A 12,304-nucleotide genomic window follows, 5' to 3' on the forward strand; every position below is an offset into this window, starting at 1 on the left:
ATGATTTATTAGAGATTTAATTATCGAATGGCGAATTCGGATATAATCGCTTTAGTACATTCGGCAGGCAATTATACAATAATAATATTAAAATAGCGGGGCAAATCGGCTGCCAGGCCACCGGGAATTGTCCCGGTTCTCCCGATGGCAAGACACGCAGAACGCGCAAGATTCATATATTGTCTTTTTGCGGCTTAATATTCACAGACACTAGTCCATATCGCGTTTTGATTCAAGTGTACTGACCTACTTTTGATTTATTCGTCCAAAATGTGGCATATTCCGTCCGCGTTAGGCTATAGGAATTCCGTTTTTATGACTGGATTCTACGAACCAGTCTGTTTTCCGCATCGCGGAAATTATAGGACCGTATGTCTCAGAGTAGTCAGTGCAATTTGGGAAAGAAATCAGTTAAATCTGTATGTGGATGTGTGTAAATATTCAAATGTAACCCCCTTTGTAATCGTTAACATTTTCATAAGTAACTGTAATTTAATTACACATTTTTTCTTAGTAACTGTAACTGATTACAGTTACATTTATTTTGTAATTAAATTACGTAACGCCGTTACATGTAACTAGTTACTCCCCAACACTGGTTGTTTCACAGGTAAAGCTGAACCAATGGGCTTCAAAGTCACGTACAAGGTTCAAAAGAGCTGTCAGTTATACTTCATGGTTAACAACACATTTATTGTTCCCTTTTGGTACCTTAAAACGACATTAATAAAATTTTACCACTTTGGGACCCTAATGAAATAGCCTAAGTGTAAGGACATTCAAGGTTGTTGACTGCTTTACTGTAAGGGTTGGGAGAAGCTGCACTGGTATCTGTGAGATTCTGAATCATCTCGTTTTGCTGCTGCTGCCTCGGAGGGGAGGGTGATCGGACGGCTGTTGTGTTGGGAGAAGGGCAGATATCCGCAGCATTCCCCTGCATCCTCCAGTAATCCCAGTTTCTATCCTTCTGTCTGTCCATTCTTCAAGACCACGTTCATCTGGAGAGACCTTGTCTGCTTCTGTAGGGTTAAAATGGCAAGCAGCTTCGCAAGGGTTTTGTCCAGTAAAAGGAAGGTGGGAATCTTGTCGTTGGTCGGTGCGGGATCTCTGACCGTGGGATTCTTCCTGAACAGAGAGCAGCATGTCAATGCAGGAGCGCACGTCCGGAGAATCTATCCTCCTAGGTAACTACAACCATACCCGTGTTTTATAACGACAATATCATACATAAAACAATTCAATATTGTGATAGAATGCCAAACAAACCATTGTATTGTAGCTATTGGACAAATGCCTTAGTGGGCGTCAAATATGTTCATTCATATGAGTCAGGAATGATCCAGTTCCACAGTCGCATATTATATATTATATTATATTATATTATATTATACATTTTAAATTTTGTATTCTACATTGTAGATCTAAATGTTTCGTTTAGATCTTTTAAATACAGTAGGTACTAACCTTCGAATTAACCCTTTAATTTTTTCATGTACGAAATGAATGCAAAATAATTAATTATTTAATTTGTTTGTACACATTAATTAATATCCTCATAATTCACATTTTGTTAAAAATGCCCATGCAGTGTGGTTGAACACTGGTTGTATCCAAAAAACACGAGACAGGCAGCGTAAAAGCTTTTGACGCGTACGGAACGCGTCGATGACATTCTAGAACGCCGTTTTTGATAGCAGCTACGCGTTCCGAACGCGGTTATGACGCTCAAAAGCGCTGTCTTGATAGGGAGCACACACACACAAGGATCTGACGCGTACAGAACGCGGGTTTGACGCTCAAAAACGCCGTTTTGATAGACAGGCCCAACAAACCTGTCTTGGTAGGCAGCTTGTTTGGTTTTGAGACACAGCCATTGTCCTTGATTTTCAGCTTAGTTCTCGTTCCCAACAGTGCTGAATATCCAGATTTGCGGAAGCACAATAACTGTATGGCCAGTCACCTGACTCCTGCTGTATATGCCAAGCTGAGTGATAAAACCACTCCTAATGGTTACACTTTGGACCTGGCTATCCAAACTGGCGTGGACAACCCAGGCCACCCCTTTATTAAGACAGTAGGAATGGTGGCAGGGGATGAGGAGTCATATGAGGTGAGAGGATATTATATATATATAATATGTCACACATTTTTGGCATAATAAGAGGTTAGCATTTTTGGAGCACAAAAGTACATCAAACATGTTTTGTGCAGGTCTTTGCTGGCATTTTTAACCCAGTCATCAAAGAAAGGCACAATGGTTATGACCCCTGCACCATGAATCATCCCACTGACCTGGATGCCAGTAAGGTAGGAGTAAATGTTTTAGTTACACATACAACATTGACAGTAGGGTGTTTCTTGAACTGTGGGCACTTTTATTTCCCAAAAGTCTTGGAATGCCTCCATAATTCATTTTTGATACTCTTCAAATGTGTTTTAAAATAGATCTTATAGATATTTTTTTTATACAGGTGCATCTCAATAAATTAGAATGTCGTGGAAAAGTTCATTTATTTCAGTAATTCAACTCAAATTGTGAAACTCGTGTATTAAATAAATTCAATGCACACAGACTGAAGTAGTTTAAGTCTTTGGTTCTTTTAATTGTGATGATTTTGGCTCAGATAGATTTTATGGTTTTAACCATGTCACAGACCCAGACATTCAGTCTTGAAATAAACAAATTTTAAATATTAAATACTACATGGTTCATATTAATATATATAAATAAGAAATCTATATAAATATATAAAATATAAATGTACTGTATTTTAATATGTCCTTGTTACACATGTTAAGAATATTTACTTTAGTAATAACAGTATATTATATGTAACTACAAGCAACTAACACAGTATGTTGTTAATTACTTAGAAATCATTTTTGTAATTACACTGTAACAAGGGAAAAAATTTATAAAAATGACTATTTAATTGTGTGTATTTAGGAATCATAAAATGCTAGCTATGAAATTAGCCTTGGCAAGTTACCAATTTTATTCTAAAAATGTTTAAAGTCAGCATGAAATCTGTTTTCCAAATGCATGTTATAGATCTTATTGTGAATGATTCATTTATGTACGTTTTTTTTTTCTCCCATAACGATCTTCTGGTGAAAGTGACCTACAATCAAGGAAATATATTTATTTTTGTTAATTTTAATTTAATCGCTAAATTTTACATTTTGATTTTAAATGTTTAGATTTTTTTTTAATGTAATACTCAGATTTGTTTAAATCTGAGAAAAATCATTAAAAAAATACATTTGTAATTCAGTTAGTAACTTTAAAATGCCATTTCCACCACAAAATGAACAAACAAACAGCACCTAGTTATAATATCACGATAGTTTGGCATTCTTTTACATTCTTTTAAAAAGTAAAGTAGGTCACAAACACAAGCCTTACAAGTTTCAAATTACTTCCATTATGTTCAACCTACTTTCGTCCCATCAGATACGGGGAGGCCAATTCGATGACAAGTACGTGCTGTCGTCTCGAGTCAGGACAGGTAGGAGTATCCGAGGCCTGAGTCTGCCCCCGGCCTGCACCCGCGCTGAGCGCAGAGAGGTGGAGAGGGTCGTGATTGATGCCTTGGCAGGCCTAAAAGGGGATCTGGCTGGAAAATACTTCAGTCTCACTCTAATGACCGAACAAGAGCAGCAGCAGCTCATTGATGTGGGTATATTCACAAATATGATGATGATATGTAATTCATTGCTGTCGACTCAACCCAAAAAGTATTCATGCTACCCTTTCGTTTTTCTGTATAGGATCACTTCCTGTTTGATAAGCCTGTGTCACCCCTGCTGACTTGTGCAGGCATGGCTCGCGACTGGCCTGACGCAAGAGGCATCTGGTGAGTTTAACTTCAGCCAGAAGGAGTTGAGTGGTTTGGTGGCGAACAAAGTCCTCTGGCAGGACTGCGTTTCATCCAGAAATAGTCTGAAGCAACCTCTACCGCCATGTGCTGTGGTTTGATATCGATCACGGAGTGTACCCATGGCTCACTTACATCACCTGCATAATTCATCCTCTTTTTTTCCTCTTCTTCCTTCTGCCTGCAAGGGAAAGTGTGCCAGTGTTGCCAGACTCAATTTGGAAATTACCTCTGATTTAATACCCTGATGGTTTTTTGAGCTAACAAAGCACTTCTGATAACATTAGAGACTAAAAGTGAGACTAAAATGTAATAAGGTCAAGGGTAACTAGGTTTGGGAAACAAGAACAGGTTCTTATTTTAAAAATAACAGAACCATTTTGCAGATGTGGACATATTGACGTATTAAAATACACAACAAGTGTGAAAACAAAGCTCTTATCAATTGGTTGTTTTAGTGAATGAAAAACATGCAGTGCAATCAGTGTCATCCAATTCATATATATTCATATATGCATACAGTATATTTACAGGCCAAAGACATTGAGCAGATTTAACAGATGCCTTTCAATTCCAGGCACAACAATGAGAAAACCTTCCTGGTGTGGGTCAACGAGGAAGACCACACTCGTGTGATCTCCATGGAGAAGGGGGGCAACATGAAGAGGGTCTTTGAGCGTTTCTGCAAGGGTCTCCAAGAGGTGAGGTCATGCACGTGTACGTATGTGGCTCTCACTCACTGTTAAAACCACACAAGCCTCCATTATTTATCCAGCAGAGATGCTGCAGCTGTTTATTGCAGCTCAGAGCAATGCCCTTTTGTGGACATACAGTTGTAAACACATCGTCCTGGCAGATGAGGATCTGTGTGTGATTATGTGTGTGGGTCTGTCTTAGTCTGTTGCTCCTTCTAAAAGGGAATCATAAATACATGTCGCATGTTTAATTTTTGATCATTTTTAGTTCAAACAGATCACTCTTGTATCTTTCTCACAAGACTCTCTCTTTGTCCCTCAGGTTGAGAGACTAATTCAGGAGAAGGGTTGGGAATTCATGTGGAACGAGCATCTGGGTTACATTCTCACTTGTCCGTCAAACCTGGGCACAGGGCTAAGAGCTGGCGTCCATGTCACTCTTCCTCGCCTCAGCAAGGTCCTCGCTCTAGAAATACATTATAAACTTTCTCACCTATTCAGCCTATGTCATGTTAACAATTTTGCACATACTTAGGTGTTAGGGTGACCCAATAAACAGTTAAGAAGCACATTAATATGTTATGTCTATTGTGTATTGTCTTTTTCTTGCAGGACCCTCGTTTCCCTAAGATTTTGGATAACCTGCGACTCCAGAAAAGGGGGACTGGAGGAGTAGACACCGCAGCTGTCGGAAACACTTTTGATATTTCCAATCTGGACAGGCTGGGCCAATCAGAGGTCAGTGATGTCACAATCAATCAATCAATTTAAGTTTTAAGAAATTCAGATAATATTCAAATTCTTCACTAATTTGTCTAAATACAGTAAATAAAAAATAAAACACTAAAAACCAAAAACATTTTAAATGTAACAAGTGAATTTAGGCATCACAATATTATATAATGTAATGTACACTATGAAAAATGGATTTATAAAATGAATAGTTCCGGTCCTTGATTCTGATTGGTTGAGCCGCGTTCAAAGCTGTTGTCAATTACTCTACAAACATACACCTTTGTTTACGTTTGTGTGTTGCTCGGCAACCACTGTGTTGCAACCACAACTGATTCTGAGGAACTACATTGTTTGGCGGAAGAATAATGTTTTTATTAATATCATTACACCTTAATTGCTCTGTTTTATTTTGTGAAACCTTACTACGTATATGGAATAACCGTTTTATAAAAGCAATAAGCCCCGTGAAGCTGCGGTTTACAGTGAATTTATAACAGCTAAGGGGCGTTGTTAGGCACGACGCGAAGCAGAGATCATCACTGTAAACCACGGCCTCTTGGGGCTTATTGCTTTAATTCATTTAGTGAGAGATTACATTTAACTGTGTTATTTATTTATTAGTGTCAAACTGAGTGTTAGATGAAGTCTTAAGTAATATATGTATTGTGTATATATATATATATATATATAAAATATTTGTCAGGCATGTGCTGGGGGGTGGATGCGTTGTTTGCTTGAGCACCTGCCCCTTTCCCCCTTGATGCCCAAAGTGCCCTTTTGTCAAAGCTTTTTTTTTTTGTAATTAAATTTCATTTTCCATTTAAATAATAAATAATAATTAATAATAATATAATAATACATAATAAATTAAATAATAATTTAGCCGTAAATAAAATGATCCACATGATGACCTTTCACCTGTCGATCTGATCTGGGATGATCCCTGATGTTCAGACAACTTTAGTAATTTAGCGCACTACCAGGATAGCTTCAATAATGTCCGCGGCTGCTGGTTTTGTGGAGTTCTCAGCGGAGCGGTGTGCTTGTATACTTTTATTATTAAATTATTATTATTTTACAAGAACGACGTGAAGAGAGCATGCACAGCTGTTGTTTATATTGCTGTGTGTAGCCTGTGGAAGTCACGTTAGCTGCAGCATGGGGCGTAGACATCATTTCAGATTTTTTTTTAATTAATTAATTAATTTATTTATTTATTTATTTTTTCTAATTGACAGGTTTTATTCTTTTTATCTCTTATTTTTAATTGGCTAAGAAATTAAATACACTGCTGGACAATAACCAATAATTTGTATTCTATAATATTTTTGTGCTATATTTTCCTAATGCCAATTTTATGATTGGTTTATAAAGGCAACTACAAACACCTTTTTCCCATTTTTATCACAGAATAAGGCAGGAAATATATTTTATAGTTTCTATACTAAATTATATGTCAATTAGCACTGCATTATTCATATAATTTATTTATTTATTACCTGGAGATTACTTGAAAAACACACATAAACCATATCTTTTCTCAATTGTGTGTTTATTGTCTTCATGTTTCATCAGTCAAAACGTTTCTGCTTTTTATTCAACTCAGCTACAGCAGATATTGGTTTGCCTACAGCGATAGCCGGATGCCTTTGTCCATATTAGGGATTTCCTGCACGTCATAAAATATTACTTCCATAAGTCCGTTTTGGACTTTCTGTATGAGAGCGTCCTCTGGCTTCGAGTATGAATGAAACAGACACTGCATGAGAGCTTTTAGCGCTCCATGATGTTCACATTGCCTCATTTTGGATATGAATAAAACGTCAGGTCATGCATAGACTATCTTGTCTCTTTGAATTTAAATCTAGATTTATTTACACTGGCCCGTGAAAACCTCTACGTGAACACACCTGCCCGAATAAAGTGCGGGGGACGAATTGACATTTTATTAAAATTAAATATTTATTAAATATTAAAAATGCAGCTAACTTGTTCTACACACAGTGGTGCCTGTTCTCTTTCGTTCTTGCTGTTTAGTTGAGAAAAGTTTAATGGGCATCGAGGGGTCTTGTCTTTTTTATGTTATCTGACTAAAAACTATTTATACTTTGAACTATTATTATTACAGTATTTATTTTAAAAACAGAGTGCCTTAAAATTATTATTACAACACTGGCAAAACAGGCTTATACTGATTTTCTTATCCTCTGAATTATACTTATCAATCCTGTTTTTATTATCATTATCATTCAAACAATGAATACATTTAGAACAGGACTAGAATAGAATTCCATTTTAAATGTGACAGAAATATTTTTTTCTACAACAGCAACAGTAGTGTTTACAACAGCAAAACCACAGAAGAAATCATTCTTTAACTTTTAAACTTAAAATGGAAACCTCTACGTGAACACACCTGCCCGAATAAAGTGCGGGGGACGAATTGACATTTTATTAAAATTAAATATTTATTAAATATTAAAAATGCAGCTAACTTGTTCTACACACAGTGGTGCCTGTTCTCTTTCGTTCTTGCTGTTTAGTTGAGAAAAGTTTAATGGGCATCGAGGGGTCTTGTCTTTTTTATGTTATCTGACTAAAAACTATTTATACTTTGAACTATTATTATTACAGTATTTATTTTAAAAACAGAGTGCCTTAAAATTATTATTACAACACTGGCAAAACAGGCTTATACTGATTTTCTTATCCTCTGAATTATACTTATCAATCCTGTTTTTATTATCATTATCATTCAAACAATGAATACATTTAGAACAGGACTAGAATAGAATTCCATTTTAAATGTGACAGAAATATTTTTTTCTACAACAGCAACAGTAGTGTTTACAACAGCAAAACCACAGAAGAAATCATTCTTTAACTTTTAAACTTAAAATGGTCTTTTCTGTGCTGTGTTCCTTTTTCAAAACTGCGTCACAGCATTTGCTGCTGTATCAATACAGAAGCCTCCGTATCGTAATGCATTACAGTATATTGCTGTATTGATATTTTGAGCACAGCCCTATTTAAAGCCATGTGCCCCTTTTATACTTTAAGCACCTGCCCCTCCAAAGGTCTCTGCACGGCCCTGATATATTTTTACCAGCCATGAAACTGTACATGCATTATTTCATTAAAAAGAGGCCGAAAAATTGGAGAAACCGATTGCAATTTTTATTATTAATATTTATTATTTAATCAAATAATGAAAATTAAATAAAGAATAGACTGTAAAGAATTTCATAATAATTTTAATTTATATAGAAGTTTGTGAGAAGCATCTTTTACTGTGAACCATGAAAAGATAACAGCGCTTCACTCTGAAACACACAACACATCAGATTACATATTTATATAATTACAATGCAGTCTTTATGATTTCATAATCACGCTAAACCATATTGTATTTTCAGGCATTGTTAGAATTATTAAAAAAGGTTACAGGCCAACTGCTGAATAACACTGTTTCAAATACTCGCCAAAGATGATTTTTACTCATATTTGGTACTTGGAGAGTGTTAATTTTAGGCCCTGAGTGCTGATATATTGTGGCGAGTAAATGATGACAGAATTTTCATGTTTAGATGAACCGTCTCTTTAAAAACTGAAAAAATGTAATTACCTCACCATGATTTCTTGTCTTTATCAATATGTGCTCAGGTCCAGCTGGTTCAGACTGTGATAGATGGAGTGAACTATCTCATTGAATGCGAGAAGAAACTGGAGAGAGGCCAAGACATCAAAATCCCCGCCCCCATCAGCCAGTTTAAATAGACTGGCAGTCTCGCTTAGCTCCGCCCTTCTCCTGGCTCCTCCCTCTCGTGTGTTCCTTCCTCCTTCAATATTCCACTAATACTGATCCATAAGCATGCCTCTGTGTTTCGCCAGACATACCACACTCCAGTATAAAACAGGAGTGAATGTATCGTACATCATGATTGTGTTCATGTGGCGCTATTGATTTGTCACATTGTAACTTACTTGATTGTGTTGCAATAATACTATAATAGCCATTGTCAAGATTTGCCTCAGGTGTCAGAGAATTAAACAGATGTTTTTGTTTAAGATGTTGACGATATAAATCGCTGAAGGGTCTTGGAGAGTGTTTTATTGTACATTTTACTGTTGTTATAATTGAAAATAGACGAAAAGCAAAACTACCACTGAAATAATTCATTTAAAGGTGTTCAGTCATGTTTTATGTTGCACTGGGAGTTGGTTTGTACTGACACCCAGTGTTGCCAACTAATTTTCAGAGAAAGTTGCTAAAGGAAGGTCGATTTGTTGCTAAAAGTTGCTAAATGACGTTGTGATGTCATTGCGCAATGACGTCATTGCGTAATCACGACGCAAAATTGTCACATCATCAAATCTCAGCAAAAAATATATTTTATATATGTTCATTTAGGTTTGTTTGTAAAATAATATGCATGATATAATATTAAATTATAAATAACTATTTTTAAATACATTGAATTATTGAAAACGTACACATTTTTGAATGATTTCAATTTAAGTTTTTTTAGTAGCTAGTAAACTAGTAATTCTACACATTGTATATATATATATATATATATAGCCTATCCCAGTGTCGCTGTTCTCTGTGGATTCAGCATGAGATCTGTGCCAAGGTGACTTTTGAGAGTTCAATCTTCACAGTTATTTTTCTAATTGGGTAGTATCTGAAGTGAAGTCGCAAGGCTTGTACATTGCATTATGTTGGAAAACTTATTTAATATATATTAAAATCACAGACAGATTGACAGAACAATAGATTTAATAGAATTAATTAAAAAGTGTCAATTGCCAACAAGCAGTTATCATTACAATATATCATAAAAATGAAAAGGCTTATTGTCTAATGTCTACAAATGTCATTTCAGAAAGTATTCAAAATATACATTTTATTATGAATGAGTGAACTGTATAAAAAAAAACACATCTTTCATTGTCTAACCAATCCAGTGTTCGTGACGAAGAACAGAATTCATAGAGCAGGTTTGCTGATGCATTCTTATTATTTTTCTGAGCAGTCGTGCAGGTTAAGGAAACCCTGAACTGTGTCACAACAGATAAAAAGTAATTGGTGTTTTTTTTTTTTATAATGAATTAAATTATGATTAGGTAAAATTCCATTAAAGAGGAAAATATTTTGCACTGCAGCATTGTATGTTTGAATGAAAATACTCTATCCAGACTGGATCAAATGTAATGTTGCAGTTGCAATCACTGATCATGAAAACGCTTGGCGTTCATTCCCACCTAATATATCCTGAAGCTGGTTCATCTCCTCTAGGTTGCACTGGAGCTTTTCCATCAGCTCAAAGTACCTGCAGAGATTGTCCTCACGCCAGCACTCTGTCTCACAGTCATCCTGAAACTCATCCGCCTGAATAAACGCATCCAGACCCATGTCCCACTCTAGCTCATGTTTCGAGGTATGGTTTCATGTTTCCAAACGAAAATTTGGACTTTCATGTTCTTCCTCATCTTTGACAGGTTTGTGGTCCTTCAGTTGGTTTGTCTGGCTTATTGCCCTGAAATCACAATCTGAATGTTTGAACATGTTTAACAAGTCAACATAAACTACAGGCATCTAGTAACCCCTTCACTGCGCAGTGAAAACATTATTTGTTCACCTACTCCATATTACTTGCTTTGAAAATCTCTGCTCTGCATAGGGTTTTCAATTGCTGGCACCTCTTTGGAAAGATTGGAACGCATTTCCTGAAAGTCATCAACTGTGGACATAAAGAAAACGAATGAAATGTTACAGTTAAGAATATACATACACTACCATTCAAAAGTTTATGGTCGGTAGGGCTGCTGGATAACCTTTTTTCTTACGTGTAACCTCAAGATGAAATTTTTTATAGAGAATTTTTTTTTTTTTTTTTTTTTTAAAGAAATATACTCAGAAAGGCACTAAAACAATTATTTTCACCTTCGTCTGGGTGTATTTTTGTGCATCACTGAATAAAGAAAATCACTGTGTTTAGAACAATCAATATCTCTTTATATACTGTAAGAATACATACTTATAAGGGCCATAAAAATACAGGTCATCAAGGCTCCAAATGCAAACCACACCATAATGAATAATCCAGTTTAGCTCTGGAACTCTCTGAATGTCTTAAAGTAAATCAAACCAGTGCTCCAAGGTAAAAATACTGAAGAGTGTGATGAATGCACTGGGTAAATCTCTAAAAAAGAAGACAAGCACATCCATTCAGAACATCAAAACCACACCTAATAAAATAAACTTCAGGTTTTCACAATGAAAATGCCCTCACTTGAAATCATCCTTGCAGAGCAGACCGTCAATGTTGGAGTTGATGTATTTTTCAAAAGGAATTGCTCCAAACACAGCAACAACTAAAAAAGCCCATTAACAACACTGGAAATATCATTTTCACAGTCTGTTGAAAGTAGTTAGCATTGTTAGCTTTAATGAATCATTGTTTCTTACACAGTACTAGCTTTATGGATAACTGCATACCCCACGTGCTTTGTAGATTGTTTGCAACATAAGACGAATATCTTGGAATCTGGAGACGATCTTCAAACATCGGAGGACACGAAACTGGGTGAGAAGTTTTTAACATTTTTTGCTGTATGAGCGCACCTTTGAAGGTCTCGGGGAGAATGGCTGGAAGAACAGGCTAACAGAAAACAATGTTACATGGGGTGTCCTTGTCAAGTTGTTGACCACGTGTGTAATTTTTGAAAGACATAGAAATATTCCAGGTTCAAAACAAGTTACCTCAACTGACAGCACCGGACTACAGTAAAAAAAAATGTTTTAAACTCTCATACCCTGCCTTTTTTAAACTATCAAAATTGAGGTTACATTGAGGCACTCACAATGGAAGTGAATGGGGCCAATTTTTAAAAGTAGAAATGTGAAGCTTATAAACTTATAAAAGCACATAAATTAATTAGTCTTTTAAAAACTGTGTTTTATTTAAGATGTTAAGGGGGGGGGGGGGGGGG

The 12,304-nt window shown here is 35.9% G+C and overlaps 1 protein-coding gene and 1 long non-coding RNA gene across 5 annotated transcripts in view; one reads left to right on the top strand and one right to left on the bottom strand.

Moving 5' to 3' along the window:
• The window catches only part of LOC107716731 (creatine kinase U-type, mitochondrial-like), an 11,814-nt gene extending 2,249 nt beyond the window's left edge, over window positions 1–9,565 (top strand). For both annotated transcript variants that reach the window (XM_016523269.1, XM_016523268.1), the window contains exons 2-10: window positions 988–1,184; window positions 1,912–2,110; window positions 2,212–2,307; window positions 3,455–3,676; window positions 3,772–3,857; window positions 4,456–4,579; window positions 4,896–5,030; window positions 5,186–5,311; window positions 8,972–9,565. In XM_016523269.1, the coding sequence (XP_016378755.1) occupies window positions 1,033–1,184; window positions 1,912–2,110; window positions 2,212–2,307; window positions 3,455–3,676; window positions 3,772–3,857; window positions 4,456–4,579; window positions 4,896–5,030; window positions 5,186–5,311; window positions 8,972–9,085 (1,254 nt within the window). In that variant the 5' untranslated portion in view covers window positions 988–1,032 and the 3' untranslated portion in view covers window positions 9,086–9,565. The remainder of the gene's footprint in view (window positions 1–987; window positions 1,185–1,911; window positions 2,111–2,211; window positions 2,308–3,454; window positions 3,677–3,771; window positions 3,858–4,455; window positions 4,580–4,895; window positions 5,031–5,185; window positions 5,312–8,971) is intronic.
• Window positions 9,566–10,246: 681 nt separating this feature from the next.
• LOC107716733 (uncharacterized) lies at window positions 10,247–12,107 on the bottom strand. 3 transcript variants are annotated; one of them, XR_001637244.1, is made up of 6 exons: window positions 12,075–12,107; window positions 11,811–11,973; window positions 11,605–11,730; window positions 11,350–11,514; window positions 10,955–11,052; window positions 10,247–10,848 (listed from the first exon to the last, which is right to left on the bottom strand). It is a non-coding gene; the product is annotated as an uncharacterized LOC107716733 (long non-coding RNA). The 3 variants fall into 3 exon arrangements; XR_001637243.1 differs by having other exon boundaries at window positions 11,811–12,101; XR_001637245.1 differs by having other exon boundaries at window positions 10,951–11,052; window positions 11,811–12,101.
• Between the last annotated feature and the right edge of the window lie 197 nt (window positions 12,108–12,304).

Source organism: Sinocyclocheilus rhinocerous, unplaced genomic scaffold (assembly GCF_001515625.1).
Source record: "Sinocyclocheilus rhinocerous isolate Xijiao unplaced genomic scaffold, SAMN03320098_v1.1 scaffold1201, whole genome shotgun sequence".
NCBI lineage: Eukaryota > Metazoa > Chordata > Actinopteri > Cypriniformes > Cyprinidae > Sinocyclocheilus > Sinocyclocheilus rhinocerous.